Source organism: Podarcis liolepis, assembly GCF_965112155.1.
Source record: "Podarcis liolepis genome assembly, chromosome: 10".
NCBI classification, from domain to species: domain Eukaryota; kingdom Metazoa; phylum Chordata; class Lepidosauria; order Squamata; family Lacertidae; genus Podarcis; species Podarcis liolepis.
Window position 1 is genome coordinate 31,369,786 of NC_139562.1, and position 19,300 is coordinate 31,389,085.

The window sequence follows — 19,300 nt, forward strand, 5'->3', positions numbered from 1 at the left end:
CGGAGTGAACAAATACAGGAAGAGGTATAAATACCCCACAAGTAAATCAGGATGAATTATCACAGGGCTGAAGAAATGGAGCCAAAACCCCAGACCCCAGATCTGTGGAAGGCCCAGAGTTTTGGAGGCCTGGACTGTGATAAAAAACACTTTACAAAATTAATTTTGATAAATTCAACAGACTATAGTGTGGCTACAATGGCTGTTGCTACATCTCAGCATACACAAGATACATATTGTGGAAACATTCAGAAGTATGTATTCTGATAAATTTTGTCTTGGCTCTGTTCTGTATTATGTACACCCTCTGTATCCTGTAAGATGTGCAATAATAATATAATATCCTGGTGATTGACGTGTCCTTCTCTTTTATTTATTACAGCTTAAATAACAGTAATAGTCAAATTAATATTATTAATAAGCCCAAGTATATGCTGCAGCTAATACTCTCATTCGAACGTGAAGAAATGCAATTAACAGCAATCAATTGCCCATATCATTGCCATAGTTTATTCCCACCATTCCTGGCTATTGGCATGCTTGCCAGGGAGGATAGAAGTTGTAGTTCAGCAACATCTGAATCGAAGGGGGAAGAAAAGCAAATAAAGGCTTTAAATCACTCTTAACAGCCATACATGGCTAACTGGTGCAATAAACTTGCATGTCAGACAATGGATTTAAACAAGGATGTAAATATCTACCTGCTGCTTCTATGATTCTGTTATTCTGATAAATTCCACTGGGGAACGAACATAGGAGAAGCTGTTTCCCAGGAACTAGGTTGCAGATATGACTCCTACTGATATGGAAAGCTGTGCCTCCACCATCCACTGACACCACTCCAAAGAGACAAGAAACCTTACAACATACTTGCAATGTTTTGATGCTCAAAGGTTAGGGCCAGTGGGCCAGTATCACAATTCAATGCAGCCCTGAAATCAAACTTCATTAAGACTCCATGACAACCACCACTTGGTTAGTAATTCAGCCAGGCAGCAATTTGTATTGCACAACCAATGTCTGACTGAGCAACAGGACAGTCTCAAATTCAGCCTTTTAGATACATTTGCAAAATTTACAAAGCTAGGATTTATATTGATATTTTGCCTCTGCATATAAAACTGAGAGAAATGTTTAAATAAGTCCACTCTGCTCCACCTTTTAAAAGTTTATTTCATCAATCGAAAAACATTATTCTGGGCCTGCACCCCACACCCAGGATGCAGGTACAGAAGCAATAAATGGTATAGAGTGAGTTTTAAAAGATCACATTGTTATTGGTTATAGCATACGAACTACAGTATAGTGTGCCATGGGGTAAACATACCATTATCAAGTGGGCCAATGCCTGGATGATGATGCAGCTCAATACCCAGGCCGCCTGCTGAGGGTTGGTCTCCTTGCAGGCCCACATCAGTGTGGACTGGTCTGGTGGGCCCTTCCAGCAACCTGGGAGCACTGCAGCTCAACAGCCCCTGAGCCGCTGGGGTGGAATGCAGCACCCCAAGATTTCCTAAGGGGAACTGCCATTGACTCCCCAACAGTAGGCTTGCCCACACACCAATGTGGACAAGTGACACTCTTGCACCCACAAAAGTGGGCTGATCACTTACTACTGCCTGTGCAGGGGCACAAATTGCGGTCCTTTAACCTAATATATGCATCTTTGTAAACACTGTTTGGATGCAGAAGTGCTTCACAAAATTGAAGATAAGTGCCGATTTTGAAGGAGAGCTGTTTCAGTAAGTGTGAATTTGATAGGGTTGCTTTTTAAGGCAAACCGAATATAATTTCCCCCTCATCCCTAGCTACTAACCTACGCAGTGTGGGGTATGGCTTATTCCCGGTGCATTTTCAAGCTTCTGCTTTTTGCTTGTGTATTCCTGGAAATTAATAATGACAAAAGTACACCTGGGAAGGAAAAGCACTTCTTCATATCACTTTGGCCCGAAGGCTTTCCTAGTCACACCATTCTTGCAGTATGCAAACCCACAACTATGCTGCTCTCCATTTCAGGCTTGGTTGCTCACCAGGGGATTCCTCTTCCCCTGGAACACATGCTTTTGTTTAAATTACATTCTGTAAAACCATATTAATGGCATCTTTCATAAGATAGAAAAGTTGTAACAGAGTTTACATTCTCTGTTCACATAGTACAGTGGAAAGGAAATATCAGAGCAGATTTATGCATTACCATCATAGCTTCTTCACACACCAGTGTTCCAATTCTGTCTGCAGTCCATGATCACATGGAGAAGGTGGATCACAAGGGGAAGTTGTCCCATCAGACCTGGACTTGGGGGCAGAAGTCAAAGGCAGGGCTCTGGTTAGCTGAATGAGTGCAGAAGGGCTGCCAAATGAAACAGGACTGACTTTCCGCATTTTCCCTTACCATGTAAAGCAAGGTTGGGGAATATTTTCCAATCCAAGGGCCTCATTTCCCTTCTGGCTAACCTTCTGGGGGCCACAGGCTAGTGGAGGGAGGGGGCAGAGTCAAAGGTGAGCAGAGCCATGCATGTAAATATTACCTTTGTACAGTAGGCTAGCTTCTGCACACACTCAGACACCTTCTCTGTCCTCCATCCAGGAAAGCAGGAGTCATCAGAGTTCAAGGTCAAATGTCAGCCAGGCCCAAATAGGGTTTGGCCAAGAAGGGAGCACGACCTAGAGAGAGTCCTATGGGTCAAATAGAGAAGACTGGAGCGCTGTATGTGGCCTCTGGACCCGAGGTCCCTCGCTCCTGATCGAAAGAGAACCCTGCTGCACATGTAAGACTATTAAGACAGAGACTAAAAGTAACCACCTGCAAGTGTCTCTGTTTTCCAGGGACAGTCCTGAATTTACAGAAGCCATCTCAGATTCTGATTTGATTCCATGATGCCCTGCTTTTCCTTAGGACATCCCTATTTTCATTGGAGAAATGGAGTGTATGGAGTTATCCAACCCTGAGCCATCTGAAGGCAGCCCTGTGTAGGGAAGTTTAATGTTTTATTATGCTTTTATATGTTTTGGAAGCAGTCCAGAGAGGCTGGGTCAACCCAGTTAGTTTGGTGGGGTATAAATAGAAAAGTTGTTGTTGTTGTTGAATAGGATGTCTCTATTTTAATCAGAGAAATGTTGGAGGGTATGTAACTGCATCACTGACAAGTGATAACACCAAACCAGTGCTACAGCAATGGCATAGTTCCATCTCCTCTTTGCCGTCAACTTGTCCCTCACAATTACTGGACTTAGACTTAGAGGAGTAGAGAAAGAAACCATAGAGGAGTGACAACTGCCTCTGAAACAACATATCAATCAGCAATTGAATTTCTCTGAGACAAGCTAAATAACTAAGATTGTGTCAGTTTGAACATATAGGACATGTCACATCTTTGAGACTCTGTCTCTGTCTCTGTCCACATGATGCCCCAACCCTTCCTAACTCAGCGCATGTGGAAAGTGTTGAATCATCACTTCTGGTGGATATAAGTTGCCCACACGTCTCACTACACTGCTTTATAGTAGTGAGACATGGGCAACTTACAATGCACCTCAATGCCTTCCATATGTGCTGTATCTGGAAGATTTGGGGCGTCACATGACAGGAGACTGTCAAACAACTATATGCTCTCCCAAGCCCACATTCCCAGAATATTCACACTCCTGTCTCAGCAACGTCTATGCTGGCTTGGTAATGTTCACAGAATGGAAGGTGGCAGGATCCACAAGGCCATGCTCTACAGAGAGCTGGGTTCAGGCACCAGACTCTGTATTACAAAGATGTCTGCAAACATGACATGAAGGCTGGCAACATTAACCCTGCCATTTGGGAATCCCTTGCAGACGTCTGCAGTGCCTGGAGACAATCGGGTCGTGTATCCACAGCAGTGACCAAAGGAGGACCACTGGGAGGAGCACAGAGAGAAGCAACGATGTGGTGCATCTGCAGCAGTAAAACCAGACACTTTCATTTGCTCCAACTGCAACAAAACATGTCTCTCCTGTATTGGCCTCTACAGCCACAGTAGATGCTGTAACTTCCAACTTTTTGCCTTCACCCTCTCAAAAGTACACACTTCCAAGACAGATGGATGCCAACCAAGAATCAAATAATGACTGGAAATATGTAGTTAATTGGATGTTCTTCTTTACTTTATTGTAATCACTTACAGGGTATTTTATGGGTGAATGACTGCACTGTGCAAGTGAAACATTTGGTAATACAGTATCATGCTGCAGAGGTTTTGAATTAGAACGTGTACATCATAATCTAGTCCTGTGTTGAATTATGCTTTAAAATGTTGTGTGGGCTTTGTGTGTGTGTGTTTTATGTATGTATATATATTAGCCAAGAACACTGGCACTTTCAAAGGACTATAAACTCTGAGATGTAGATGCTGTTTTCAGTTATGCAACTAACAGACTTTGTTGTATCAAGGAATTTGCTCCTTCATCTTAAAAAGAAAAGAAGATGTGAGATGAGTATCTATCGCGCAGTTTCACAGTACAGAGGGTAATTTCTCTCTCTCTCTTTTTACTAGCAAGTAAATTATTTTACAAGTTTAAGTAAAACTAACCTTTTGTTTAGCACACACACACATTAGTACTAGTAAGAACTGGTAATTGAAGTTAAGGGGAATTAAGGCCTATTGCTACAGACTAGCAAGTAGAGGAGTAGAATTGTGGAGTTGGAAGGGACCCCAGGATCTTGTGGGAGGGTTACTCCTCCCCTGCAGTCATTCTGGCTGCCACACAACTCAGTCAGTGGCTTCACGGGCTCTCTGGGCTTTAAACTACCACTCTGCGTATTTGAGCTTGCATTGCTCACATGCCCTCTGATTTTACTGATTCTCATCTTTTACTGATTATCGTTCAAACAGGAACAATTTGTTACACAAAGGCAGATGGCTCGGTGCCTTTTTGCTGTTGAAATGGTAACTTACCCACGAAAATGTCAAACTGTCCACTTTTTTTCTATTCAGACCTTCTATCTCTTTATCAAACTGATGCAATGTTTGCTCATCAGTGAGATCTCATCGAACGTGCTTACCTCCCCAAAATCTGTGAGGGAAGAACAAAATTGCTTTAAATATAGGCATGCAGAGGGAACAAAACTGGGGCAAAATAGCAGCAGTTTTTAAAAGGTTTCGCAGCAAAAGCTACATGAGAATTAGTAAGGACCAGGCGATAAAAATAAAGTGCTAAGGGAAAATGATTTTTAATCCTGTTATTTGATACTGTCTGCATAGGAATTAATTGGGCTCTGAGCCTAGGTTAATTATTGACTTCTATCTGTGCAGATACTGAGCAGCCATGAAGATATGGATAAAGAGATAAGGAGCAATACAAACTACAGGCAATTGGTAAATCAAAATGACAGCACTACTTGCAGATGCTTCTCCACTTTGGATCAATGTCTGCCATGCAATACCATTGCATTGTTCTCCTGCAAGTCTTGAGGAAAATATGTTAATAACTCCCAGGACCTCAGAACATATGGACAATGTCAATTCCACCTGAATATCCAACAGGAGTAAGGTATAATACAGGTGTGGGAAACCTTTGGCCCACCAGATGTCACATGGCCAATGATCAGGGGTGATGAGAGTACAAGCCTATGCTTAAGACATGTGCATTTTGGACCTCTTTATATACATATGAAAACATTCTTGTGAATATTTATGAGACTTGCTGTTTCTCATCCCTCTCCCAGAAGAAGAAGGCCACTTTGCAGAATTTTATCCAAATACTCTCCACATTTCTTTCTTTCTTTCTTTCTTTCTTTCTTTCTTTCTTTCTTTCTTTCTTTCTTTCTTTCTTTCTTTCTTTCTTTTTTGTGGTGTCCCCCATCCTGGCTCCAAGCAGCACTCCATAACGATCCTACAGCAGCAAAACTCTCACAGGCACACAAGGGGAAAACAAACAAGCTGTGCTGCTGCCACTGCTATCGGCGAGGCTCGTTCATTGAGAAACTATTGGATAATTTCTTCTCCATCTAGATAAATCTGGCGAAATGGTATACCCCATTTTTTCTGCCTACAAATCAGGCGGATAATTTTGAGAGGGCATTTGGGCACAACTCTGTAATCAACATATCCATGTGTTTTTGCTCCTTAAACTGTTCTATGGTCATATGCTGCATACAAAGTGGATGTGGAGATTGGAGCTCCACTACTGAATGGGACATAATTGTGGGCAGCATGAGGGTGCTCCATCCATCCTGGTGCCTGCCCACAAATGAAAGCCCCTCCGTAGAATCATAAGAAAGCAGCTGGAGAAATGGGCAAAAAACGACAGAAAGAACTGTGTGTGGAGGAATGTTATTTTCTCCATCTTTGGAACTCACTGAGAAACTCATCAAAGCTGCCATAACCTGGGACTAGCTGTGGAGAGGGCAGCTAACTGTTGAATGGGACATAGGCTGAGGAAGCTCCATTCACCTTGGTGCCTGCCCATAAAAAAGTATGTCTAGAGTAAAAGATTAGTGTGATGTCAGCAGTTTTCAGAATCCTTCTTTTTGATATTTTGTGACTGAGTTCTGAGTTTGTTTGTGTCCTGGGTAAGAGCCAGGAGGCTGAGAGTGAAGATAGGTTAGAAAGGTTAGTAATTATAAATTCTACAGTTGTATATGTTATTATGCAATGCTTAAAAAATAATAATGAAAAAATGGTGCCGGTACTCACCATGAAGCTGTTACAGTAAGTGCCACACTTTTAACATTTTTTTAAAAATGTGCCTTTTGAGTACCCCCAGAAAAAAAGCACTGTTGCTATGTATTTTTGTAATACTTGTTGCTTTTATCTGTTAAGTGGTATATAAATGGTCTAAATAAAAGAAATTAATTCACTGGCATGACTGCTGATGTGGTACTATGAAGACCACATCCTACTATGATAGGAGAGGATTTAAATACAGTAAAAAAAGAGCAAGGTGAGGTGAATGGGTTCTTTGAGAGTTTGGTCCGCAGCATATATTTTGTCCATGGGGTGATTCCTGCTGCACTAAGTTATGTATTTGAGTGTTTATATTATATACTGTACAAAGGAAAATTGTGATAATTATGCTATGTGTGAGGAGGGGGAGCTTGAGTAGCACTCCTCTAGTCTTTAACAATAGGCCTGGACTTCTCTTAACTTCAATTTTATATGTTCTTGCTTGTACGTATAAGTGTACACACACACAAATGGTAGGTTTTATTTAAACTTATAAAATTAGTAACTTGTAAGTCAGATAAATTACCCTCTGTATTGAGGAATTTTAGCACAAATGCTCATCTCACTTTTTTTTTAAGGTTAAGGTACAAATTCCTTAGAACAATATCGGGGAAAATGCGAAGCCTCCCATATTAAATACCTTCTGGAGGATAGGTCAAATGATATTACACTGACCGTGGCAAAGTTTCTTTTGGAGGTCGTAACAAAAAAAGACCATCATGCTCTAGACATAACAAAACGACTACCTCGGTCTCTTTCGCCTGTTGTTTGGTTGTCTTAACTGTACAGTATCTTGTTTGTTTTGAAACTGTTTTGTGGGTCTATGGACCGCAATAAAGATAAAGGGGGGGGGGAGGAAAAATAACAATGAAGTCAGTAAGTAGCATAACTTAAAAAATAATACAGATCTCAGTTTATACCCCCATTAAAGTGTCAGTTTTCATGGGTAACATACAAAGATACATACATAAAACACATATTTAAGAAGGAACATAACATTTTAAAAGCATAATTCAACACAGGACTAGATTATGATGTATAATCTAATTCAAAATATCTGCAGCAGGATATTGTTCTACCAAATGTTTCTCTCCCACAATGCAGTCGTTAACCCATAAAATATACTGCAAGTAATTATAATAAAATGAATAATTAACAATTAACTACATATTTCCAGTCATTATTTGAGTCTGACATGCCATAGGGTCATACATGTTCAAACTGACTCTACTTTAGTTTTTCAACTTGTTTCTTGACTAGAGAAATCCAATTGCAGTTTTATATTTTGTGTCAGAGGGGCAGCTGTCCCTCCTCTATGACTTTTTTCACTACTCCCCTAGCAATGTCTAAGTCCAGCATTTGTGTGGGACAATCTGACTGGGGGAAGGGGAGATGGAGCCATGTCAGTGTTGCAGCACTGGTTTGGTGTTATCCCGTGATGTACTTCCTGACTTACCAAGGGGCTGCAATTTGTGCCCCTGTGCAGGCAGGAGTAAATGATCTCTCCCCTTTTGTGGGTGCAGGAGTGACACTTGGCCGCATTGGTGTGTGGGCAGGCCTACTATGCGGAAGCCAATGGCAATATCTCTTGGGAAATCTAAGGGTGCTGCATTCTGTCCATGGTCCCAGCAGCTGAGGGGGCTGTTGGGTCGCTGTGCTCCCAGGTTGCTGTAAGCAGACCAGTCCACACTGATGTGGGCCGTTAAGGAGACTGACTCACAGCAGATGGTTTGAGCATGGAGCCTTGTCCAGGAATTAGCGCACTGAATGATAGGATCTTTGCCCCGTGCCATACTATCATTGATGCCCACTAACCAATAAAGGTGTTGTCTTTTCAAAACACATGAGGGACTCTATGCCTTTTTTTATTGGTTTTGTTTCTGCACCTGCGCCCTGAACACACGAGGGTAGAGAATACTGTGTTTTGGTTGGTGAGAGAAACTTTTAAAAAAGTGGAGCAGGATAGGCTCCTTTAAACATTTTTCTTAGTTTTATATATAGAGGCAAAAAGATCAGTATAAATCCTATCTTAGTAAATTTTACAAATGTATCTGAAAGACTGAATTTGAGACTGTCCTGTTGCTCAGTCAGACATTGGTTGCGGGATCCAAAGTGCTGCCTGGCTGGATTACTAACCAAGTGGTGGTTGTCATGGAGTCTTAATGAAGTTTGATTTCAGGGCTGTATTGAATTGTGGTAGCGACACACTGTTCCTAGCTTTTGAGCACCCAAACATTGCAAGGATGTTTCTTGTCTCTTTGGAGTGGTGTCAGTGGATGGTGGAGGCACAGCTTTCCATTAGCAGCAGGAGTCAAATATGCAACTGGGTTCCTGGGAAACAGCTTCTCTTATGTCCTTTTCCTGTAGAATTTATCAGAAGGTAGATATGGGAATGGTTTTCCCTTGAAAGATTACACGTCTGTTACACAGCTGCCCAGTTGGTCTGACGTGCAGGTTCACAGGCTTGCAGTCTAATAGACATAACAAAAAATGTGAAGAGGATAAATCTCCCTTTAGCTAGATATCCACTTACGCAGGAATTGCTAAAATGTGGTCTTGAAAGGAACAGAGAAGATTAAGAGCAAAGTTAATGGGGTGCTTGGATGAAGAAGTTTAGCAGGACAGGCATATCCACAGCATTAAATATTCACATTGAGTTTAACTGTATTTTTAGCACTTCTTTTATTTATTATATTGGATTTTGTTTTATTACAAATTATAATACAATAACATACAATATAAGAATTAAAAGAAGCAGTAAAAATACATTAAAAAAATAAAACAGCATCTGTTAATTACAATTGCTACAAGAAGCAGGAGAGCCATTAAGTGGTCTACCAAGACCCTCAGTAATTTTCAAGTGGTCCATAGTGAGAAACGTTTGGGACCCACTGACATAGATGTTAAAAAACAAGGGAAACAAGATGGAACCCTGAAGTACAGTACCTAACATGCCAGAAGACATGGGATAGGCAAGCAATCTCCCAGCACCACCTTCTGCGACCCATTTTCCAGATAGGAATGAACCACTGGAGAGTAGTACCACATAGCTATAATCTCTAAATGAACACAATAATACACCAGTCTTTTAATTTTTTTCAAGAGATTCTACAGATTTCACTGGAAGCAGATTGATAGATACTGTTAAGATGATGCTTTAGAAGTATTGGAATAGATCAATGAAGAATAATGGACTGAAGGGGACCTCAAGGCCAAACTGTGCACAAGCAGGATTCTCTGCTCTACACTTGAACCTTCCCAACAAACTTTTGCCTCTTTTTAGATGTAGATTTCACTATTTCCTTCAAGTTGTTACCATTGGCAGGGTTGAGGTCAAACAAGCTGGAAGTCAGCACAGCAAAGCTTAAATGTAGCAGGTTGCAGCAAAAACAGAATTAGTCCCAACCAAATGACAGGCCGAAAAGCTAGATTATCAACCATAATCCACCTAGATTGGGAGCAAGATGCTGTATCTGGGTATATAAATTAGAACTGGGAGGGCAGGTAGATAGGCATAAGTGAGGTGGGACATAACTAAGCAAACATGGGTGGCACAGAGGCACTGCTGCAGAGAGAGATGGGTACCTCTAAACATTTTGGGAGAGTGCAATACTTTGGTAATAGAAGCTGCTCATTATAACATACACAGATTCCCCAAACCCTTCTTCCTAGTCAAAATAAAAAAAATCCTTCCAGTAGCACCTTAAAGACCAACTAAGTTAGTTCTTGGTATGAGCTTTCGTGTGCATGCACACTTCTTCAGATAAGTATCTACCATTCCATTCCTTCTTCCTAGTATCTACCATTCCATTGCCATTTTACCTTCTGGAGTTTATCCCAGGCCGGGGGGTGGGGGGACTGCAAGGGAGGCTGAGGAAAAACACACATTTAGACTGATTCAGTGTAGGGTTATTCAATAAATTCACATATTTTGTTCTGTTGCATGTATAAATTAAATGCATTTCCCTTTTAAGTAATGAATTAAAATATTGAATAGCACTAGGCCTGGTAAGACAGATTCTGCCCCCCCCCTGAAGTTTAACTGTGATTTATTAGTTCATAAATTTTACTTGAGGTGTGATGTTCCAGCCTATTCACTACACATAATTTATTATTTTTATTTATTTCATAAGATGTATACACTGCTTGATTGTAAGTAAAAAAAAAACCTTGAACATGAAAACCAAGAAAAAATTACCATCACACTCAAAAAACATTCAAAAGTTAAAATATTGTCGCACGCCACCCCAATCTCTGAGCACTACGAGATTCCAGGGGTTCCAGGCGCTTACCCAGGGTTCGTGTTTCATTTTGGTAGCAAGGAAAAGCAGAGACTATGGTGTCTTTATCATATATTTATATAACCTGAGCATGAGATGGAGGGGTTCACAGCATCGAAACCCCAAGAGGACCTTGCTTCCCCCATTGCCACAGCCTTGGATTCAAACAGAAATCCTGAGGCCCTCCAGACATTGCTGGTACAGCTTCCATTATCCTTGGATATTGGCCATGATAGTGACAACATCTGGAGGGCACTAGTTCCCCATCCCCACCCCAAGCCCAGGTATGGTAGTATTCTTTTACTGTGTCATAACGTACCACTGTTTTCCTGTCTAGTGTGCTAAAGCTTTGTGCAGTTTGGGTGAAGCAGACCAGGTATTATTTTTTTCCTAATGATGAGATCAGTTGAATGCTTCACAGACAGTGGATTACCAAGGGCGCAAATACTTTTTACAAAACTCTCTGATATCCCGACATTCTTCAGAAGAGCATAGGACTTTGGCAGGAGATATGTTTTCTCAAATCTTTCTATTTGGTACACCCACAAACACATTTCAGGAACTGCCTATGAAAGATGGACATTATTTTTTGCATGCAAAATAATTTGAGGAAGAATGGTTCATTTTCCCCTTATTTAAATTTGTTATGTTTTGTAATGAATTGTTTTAATGGTCTTTTCTGTTATCTGGTGCTTATTGTGAGCTGCTTTGGGCACAGTCCACTGTGGAAAAGCAGCAGATACATGAAACGAAACAGAAAATTTAGGAACTGCAAGCTGTACTAGGACTAGACTGAAAGGGAGTGATGTGTCAGTATTCTTCCTTGGGTTTGCTTCTGTATCTCCCCTCTTACTGAAGATGATTTCCTGGCTCCTGCTTGTGCTGCTCACACATCTCCATCAAAGTTTGAGAGCAACGTAAGTTAAGCTTCACTGAAAATAGGCTTGAGAGAAATAACTGGGATGGGGAAAGAAGCACAGACAAAAGGAGCAAGAGACAGCAGTGGTGTTCCACAATCCTGTTGTCCTTCGGTGTTCTGTGTAGCAGCACATACCCAAGGAGAGACGTACCGTCCTGTCCTTTCCAGCAACTAGGTCCGGGCCACAGTTGCCTGGATTTTACACCCCTTCTATGTCACCATATCGTAAGTAATCTTATGGATCACTTTCAGTAGTCCAGTCCACTACAAGTGTCATATAAAGACCAATTCACACAAGTGATGGAATGCTCTGATTTGCTCTGTCCTTTTAACCTTAATAAAACAATTATTGTGATGAACGGACTAACAGAACTGTCTGTCGCAAGCACAGACCAGAAAACCCTTGGAAAAGTGAACGTAGCAGGCATTCCATATTACAGTATGTGCGCTGCTCAGGTGAGGCGTTTCCTACAGGCACTTATAAAAAACCAAGCTAGAAGAAGCAAGCCATGTGTCCAGTGGTCTTGTGAACTGATTGTTCACCTCTCCTACGATGAGGGAAAGGAAAGAACACGGAACCCTCTCGCTTCTCTACGTTTTACAAAGGAATGAATATGTGAGGAAGGTGCTGTTTCTCCCGGGGGTCTGCAGAAAAAGGCTCATGTGTATACACACAACATACCGAACGACGGAAGGCTCTCCTAGTCTATACATTACTTTACTGTGATCCCCCCCCCACCCCATCCCTGCCTTAATTATGGATTCTTGTACGAAAGAGCGCGGTGGCAAATCACGATAAAAACATAGGCGTAGCGTTATAAACCAGACTCGCGGCATTACAGGGAATACGTATCAGTCCCAGCACAATGCTACCCCACGTCTTTTCGCGTAATAAAGCCCTCCCCCCGCAGTGAATTTTCCTTCTTTACGAGGAACAGACATGGATGTTGGCAGGAAAATGCAATTGTGCAAGATCGCTTGATAAAAAGACCTCTGCGCCTCCACTTTGAGGCTGTGTGATGATTTTGTTCTCATACTATCACAGGTTACGGTTCATGTCCTATGTCTATATGTGCACGTATACCCTGAGTCGTCGTCTTCATCACATCGGTGTGTGTGTGTGCCTGCACCGTACATGAGAAGCCAGAAGGCCGGCCAAACCCTGCTCTCTTCCGCCGCCCCCCACCAAACCACCCCTCGGCTGTGACTCTGGGCCGCTGTCTTTGCAGCAGCAAAGGAGGGAAGCGAGGAGCCAGGGCCTGTCTTCCTACGGAGGGCTTCCGATGCGTACCGTGGGCAATGCCAGGTCCAGAGTACACAAGCTCAGCGCGCCCCCCCCTTCCCCCATTACAATAGGCCTGTCCCAAGCAGCAACCTCGCGGTCTATTTTGGCCGACAGAAAACACAAGTAAAGGCGGAGGGAAGCGGGCGAGCAGCTTCTCCTTCCCCTTTAAGAGGCGGAGGCGAGAGAGTTTGCGGAAGGGATCGCTCCGGGAGCGCAAGGCGAGTGGCTGAGCAAGTCTCGTGACCGCAGCTGACCCCGCCTCGGGTTCTCCCCCTCCTCGGCCCTCCGCGTTCCATTGTGTGTGCGAGCTGCGTGCGTCCCCGCCTCTCCTTTTTCTGGCCACGCCCCTTTTTTCTCTTGGCTCATTTCCGGCCGCCGCCGCTCGCTTCCCTCTGAGGAATCGGGAGAGTGAAGAAACAACAGCCGCCATTTTGTTTGTGTGTGAGCGACTGAGGGGAGGGAGCGAACGAGAGGGACCGAGCTGGGCGGGTAGAGCCTGGGAGGTGGAAAAGCAACGACAGAGACCGACAGCCGCTCAGGGCCCCTGGCCGGCCAGACCTGAGGGAACCCGAAACCTCCGTGATACACCCCCTACACCAGCCTCGCAGCCAGTAGGGGAGTACGCACTCCCGGCTTCGGCTAGTGACTCGGGACCCCGGGTGGACCCCACCCACAGCCTCTCCTGGCGACTGAGCCCGTTCGCGGGGTCAGGAGGCCGCCTGGCTCCGGTTTGGAAAGCTGTTTCTTTTCTCTGCGCCCCCCCTTCCCTCTTCCCCAGGTCCTACATGGCGGACATGAGACGGAGCCGCTCCAGAAACGCCTGAGGCATCGCGTCTTCGGTTTCGAGGAGAGTCTTGTCCTCTCCGCAGACCAAGCGCTCGCAACCATCCTTATCCCCCCAGGGAGGGGGAAGAGGCAGAGAGAAGGGGGGGAGGGGCCGCCGCCGCCGCTGCTTTCTCCTCCTCCTGCTCTGGGATCGATCCCTCCATCTGACCAGAAGGGGGGCACCCTGCTACAGAGAAAGAAAGGAAGAAAAGGTGGGGGCGCGGGGTGCGAGTCCTGAAGCCCACCCTCTCCAGCCCCCATCCCGGGATCTCTGCTGCCTCCATCGGGACAACAACCCCTCCTCCGCCTCCTTGTTCCTGCACAACAAGATGTGAAGCGGAGACTCCTGGGACTTAGCTTCATCCTCCTCCTCCTCCTCCTCCTTACGGCTCCCCTTTCTGCAGCCATTAGTGACTGGCGAGAAAGGCGCAGGGGGAGTTGGGGACCCTCGACACGCTCCGTCTGTGACCCCCTTCCCTAGTCGCTTTTTCACTAGCAGTGGGCATTTCTCTCCCCCCCCCCCCCGCATTGCAAGCTGGTTTTTGGAAGGAGAGGGAAGGAACTGCGAGCAGAGGAGAGAGATTCTTTCTCCTTTTTTCCTCCTCTCCTCCTTCGCCCGCCTCCTTGTGGCGATGAGGAGGAGGAGGACGACGCCGAGGAGGAAGAGGTTGATGGCGGCGGCGAAGAGGCAGCAGGAGGAGGAGAAGACGACGACCCCCCGGAGGATGAAGATGGTGGTGTTGGCGGCGGCGAGGAAGCACCAGCAGCCCCACAGCCGGATTTAATTCGATTTGTAAACCCACCAACCCCGCATATTTGTGTTTGGAGAAGGGTTTGCCTGTTCTTTTCATCCTTGTTTTTCCCTGTGGGCCGGAGGAAAGACTGCTTCCACACCCTATTTCCCATCTCTGTTCCCCCTTACTCGCTGCTACCCAACAGAGATAGATCCCGAGGGGCAGAAAAAGAGGAACTTTGTCCCTTTCTTCTTCAGTTCCTTCTCTTACTGTTGTTCGGTTGATTCCGGATCCAAGAAGAAGGCTGACGACTTTGACGAACCCCATCTTTAATTTGGGCTCTGTTTGTCTAAAAAGAATTAAAAATGGCCGAGAATGTGGTGGAGTCGGGCCCGCCTTCAGCCAAGAGGCCTAAACTCTCCTCACCGGCGCTCTCTGTCTCTGCAAGCGATGGCACAGGTCAGTCTCTCTTGCTTTTACCTCACTGCATATGGGTCCCTTCCCTTCCTTTCCTCTTGAATGTCCCCATGTTTTGCACAGTCTGTTGTCTAGTACCCTTCTTATACTGTCTCTTTTTGCCTTTCTGTGTACCTACTTTTCTCTGCACCTTGCTGCATTAATCACATTGGGTGTTTAATTGCTGCTGCTGCCCTTTCATTGAAGGGGCTATAAGCATGTCTGTGTTACTTGCTTGCCCGTTTCACTGTTCTGCAGCAAATGAAACCTTTGTTAAAAAAACACCAACAATCCTAAACTCTAGTTATAGTGTAAATCATTACACAACTGTTATCTACATTTTTGTGCATGTAGAGTCCTGATTTTTGTAAAATCTAGCTTTTTAAAGATGAGGCATTCAGTCTTGAATTTTTATTTTTTTTTGCTCTGAGCAGTATTATGATGGATAGTTTGTTTCCTCCACCATTTCTTTCATAACCACAAAGCGTTCTTAAATGCCAACATTTCTGTTTGGTCAAGAGTCGTAATATTAATTGGCGAATAATGTTTGTATTGACATTTTGTTAAATAGTTCACCTGATTTGCCTTGAGAAACTATGGAGCCACCTTTTTCTTTTGCATCTTCTACTTCCTTGCTTTGAGACCAAAATGTCTGAAATTCCCATATAGTCTCTCTGCCTGTGTGAGGATGAGTACAACTATTCTTAACTCTTCTGTCTGTATTTTAATATGATATTTCTTGAGGTTCGTAAAAGCCAGCTAGTTAGAACTCTAGAACTCCTTAGAAATTATGGATGCAAGTTACAGGTGTTCATTTGGTAACAAACGTTTACTGGTTGTTTTAGAAGTTCAGGGAACTAAATCACTGTAGAATGCAACTGGCTATACAAGTACTGGTATTGCTTTTCTGAAGGTATAGGTATGGGGAGTAAGTGATCAAACAGTGCAGTAGTTCTTAACTAACTTTATTAGAGGAGAGGAGCTCTTCAGCCACATATCTGGGCATTGTGGTTACTGATGGTAGCCAGTTTTGTACATTGAACTTGTTAGCACTACTTCATATATGAAGTCAGGGGGGGAAATGGCTGATATTATTTGATGCATAACAAGTTGTTTTCATTTTCTTGTATTTTAGTTTGAATACTGGTTGGTTTAGCATAATTCAGAAAGCTGTTTTAAGCATTTGGTGCTGAGCAATGTTTTTTCTTGAATCCACTCTCCTTAAGAGCACTGTAGTAAGTTTAGGAACTGGATTTCAAATGAAGCAGCATTAATTACACCATTTATTGGGATATTGCACTTACCTGAAAATCAACAGGTTCCATTGTACTGGTAAGCAGAATTAGAAGCTCTGGCCAAAAAGCAAATACTACATAGGTAACACAGTATATACTCATTTCTTCATACTATGCTACAGAGTGGTATTTAGATTCATGTCAGGTCATTCTCTTAGACAGAACGAAGCTATGTACTTAAATCTTAAAGCCTGCAACCCTATGCACACTGTAAGAGTAGTTTTAATTTTTGAGTGGACATGCCTGTGCTTAAAAGTCAGTACAATCTTGCACATATTTACTCAGAAGTAAGTCCTATTTTGAGATTCCTAACTCAGAAGTCTTACTGAACTAAATGGAGTTTACTCCCAGATTACAGGGGTTAGGATTACAGTGAATATGCTCAAGATTGCATCCTTTATGTAGTTGTGTTCAGTGAATGATTCCTTTGCCTTTGAGAATTGCATTACTCTTAATATCCAGTAAGCATATTTTAGTTGTTTTGTTCTTTTATAATATTGGTAAGCTATCACATATCTTCCTACCTTATTTGAGAAGTATACTAGACAAATTTTAGTGTCTTGTAATGGTTACTTGGTTTGTTTACTAGGCTTGTTACCTCCTTTAAAAAGGTAATTATTGCCTCATGCTTTTGACTAGTAATAAATGATCTATAATGCCTATTTTGATTGAATCCTCAGTGAAATACTAGTCAACTGGAGATGTTAAGTGTAACGTTAATTTAGCCGTTGTTGGAGAAATGTTAAGTATATTCAGCATATTGCAACCAGGGCTAGTCAAATTTAATCTCCAGAAGTACTTTATCTAGAGGTTAGATTGTACAGATACATTACTTCATATTTAGAATGTGGAAATATGATAGTGACTCTTACTTTATGTGTTCAGAATATGGACATGCAGAGAAGTAATTTAAAATATACTAACATGTGGTATGGTAGTAAACCTCATTTTGGAAACAAACTAGTGGTCTTCCCCCTTATAATGCTGCGTCACAGTGCTGCATCTTTTTCTAGCTAATAGAAGCCCTAGCTGCCTTATTTCTGTGTTCTTGTTCTGATGCCTTAAAACATATTTAATACAAGTTTAAAAGCATATATAGTTGTAGAATACTTCATATCAATGCTGAAATCATTAGAGTATATGGAGATATTAATGTTGGAGAAAAAAGACTGTTGATAAATAGAAACATTTCTAGATATGTCATTGCCATAAGAATAAAGTTGGCAATTTGTGCAGCTTTTCTGTCTGTATGCTGAACAGCAGTATTATTGCTTAGAATTCCCACATTGCCTGTATTGACTGCTATCAGAACTCCGGAATACGGTGCTTCCCCCTTTCCTCAAACAAATGAGTTTTGCTATAGTATTATTAATAGCTTTCATATTGAGTGGAAGGAGATGTCTTTTCATTATTTGATTATAACAAAGTTGTGTGGTCCTGTATGAGCTCAGCTGAAAACACAGGTTAGAACACAACACAAGCATGTGCTGCATTGAGAGAGAACACAACTACTGTATGCCATATCCATAAAGTAGTGCATTGTGTTATGAAAGCTCTTATTAAACCTACAGTATATGTTTTAATTTAGTTGTGTTTTGTGAAATGAAATACACATTTGAGAATTTTAGTTAGTGTAAACCTATAAGGTTGCATTTCAGTTGTCTTTTTGAAGGTTAGGTATGTAAAGAACTCTTGAGTAAAAATTGGAATATCATCCAGATACATACAGTGCTGATGTTGGGAAATGAGGCAGAAAGTAGGTAACGGACCTGCATTTTAAACCTGCTTCTTCTGTTTGGTTTGCAACAGCAGGCGAAACTGTAAATGTGTGCAGTGTACATTCAGAATAGCTTTGCAGGTACACAGCTATTCAGATTCTATGTCAAGACTCAAATAGGTGCTTTAGGCATACTCAAAGGCTTCATGGATTTTTTTTACTGCACCTATGTGCTTTTGAACTGTCCCTCAGTTTCAAATCGATTTTGGAATGGAGTAGGATCTCCTGTTTGAAAAACACAGAAACCCCTTACCTTTGAGATGTATTAATTCCAGTATCATAAATCCTTGTTGTTAATCTCATTAGCCTTACTTTTCTGTTTTTGCATTAAACTTCTTGTTGTATGCTGATTTCTGTGTCTGTGTACCTAATTAGAATTATTATTCTGATCTTCAAAATGTATAGCATTATACTCGGTCATGTTCAAAGTTGTGTTTTTTTCCTGACAAATAAGCTTACTTTCAAATGACTGAAGTATGATTTGTATTTCAAACTTAAATTGGTGTATGTGTGCCTAATTTAGAACAAATCACTTCAATTATGCTTTTGATATCAGTTTGTTTCAGAGGTTATTGGAAACAGTATACCCCACCTGCAAAATCCATAAGAATGAGCTGGAAAAGGTAGAACAAAATGGGAAAGTTTAGATGACTGCAAAGTATAAGTTATTTAGTATACGTTTTAGCTTTCTCTGTGAAAGATGGGAATAGAAAGCTACTGTAAACTAATAGTTACTATTGTACCACTGGCAACACACACACACACACACACACACAAAATGGGCTATAGTCCATTTACCCACCTTGTGTATAAGGAATAGTTGTTCATCTTTTTCTTTCTCACGCCTTTGGCACCAATGCTGGTAGTTCCCTTCATGTCAGGAGAGTTAAGACTGCAGGTAAAGTGGATAGTGGATGAGACCAATCTCTGTACTCCTCTTTACTTCTCCTGTCGCTTTCACCACATAGCAGGAATACCTTGCTATTGTCCTTGGGATCAGGAGCACTGGGGAGAGGTGGCAGAGGATTCTTGTC

The 19,300-nt window shown here is 42.4% G+C and overlaps 1 protein-coding gene and 2 long non-coding RNA genes across 3 annotated transcripts in view; 1 reads left to right on the forward strand and 2 right to left on the reverse strand.

Annotated features, from left to right (window-relative positions):
- Window positions 1–206: 206 nt before the first annotated feature.
- Window positions 207–2,621, reverse strand: LOC310687511. The gene is made up of 3 exons (XR_014516453.1): window positions 2,529–2,621; window positions 2,195–2,290; window positions 207–576 (listed from the first exon to the last, which is right to left on the reverse strand). It is a non-coding gene; the product is annotated as an uncharacterized lncRNA (long non-coding RNA).
- A 4,957-nt stretch (window positions 2,622–7,578) lies between these two features.
- Window positions 7,579–14,079, reverse strand: LOC310687509. Its single transcript, XR_014516451.1, has 2 exons — window positions 13,965–14,079; window positions 7,579–9,166 (listed from the first exon to the last, which is right to left on the reverse strand). It is a non-coding gene; the product is annotated as an uncharacterized lncRNA (long non-coding RNA).
- EP300 (EP300 lysine acetyltransferase) overlaps window positions 11,066–19,300 on the forward strand; it is a 78,624-nt gene continuing 70,389 nt past the window's right edge. Inside the window, exon 1 of the mRNA XM_083462576.1 lies at window positions 11,066–15,197. Within this exon, the coding sequence (XP_083318702.1) occupies window positions 15,104–15,197 (94 nt within the window). The 5' untranslated portion in view covers window positions 11,066–15,103. The remainder of the gene's footprint in view (window positions 15,198–19,300) is intronic.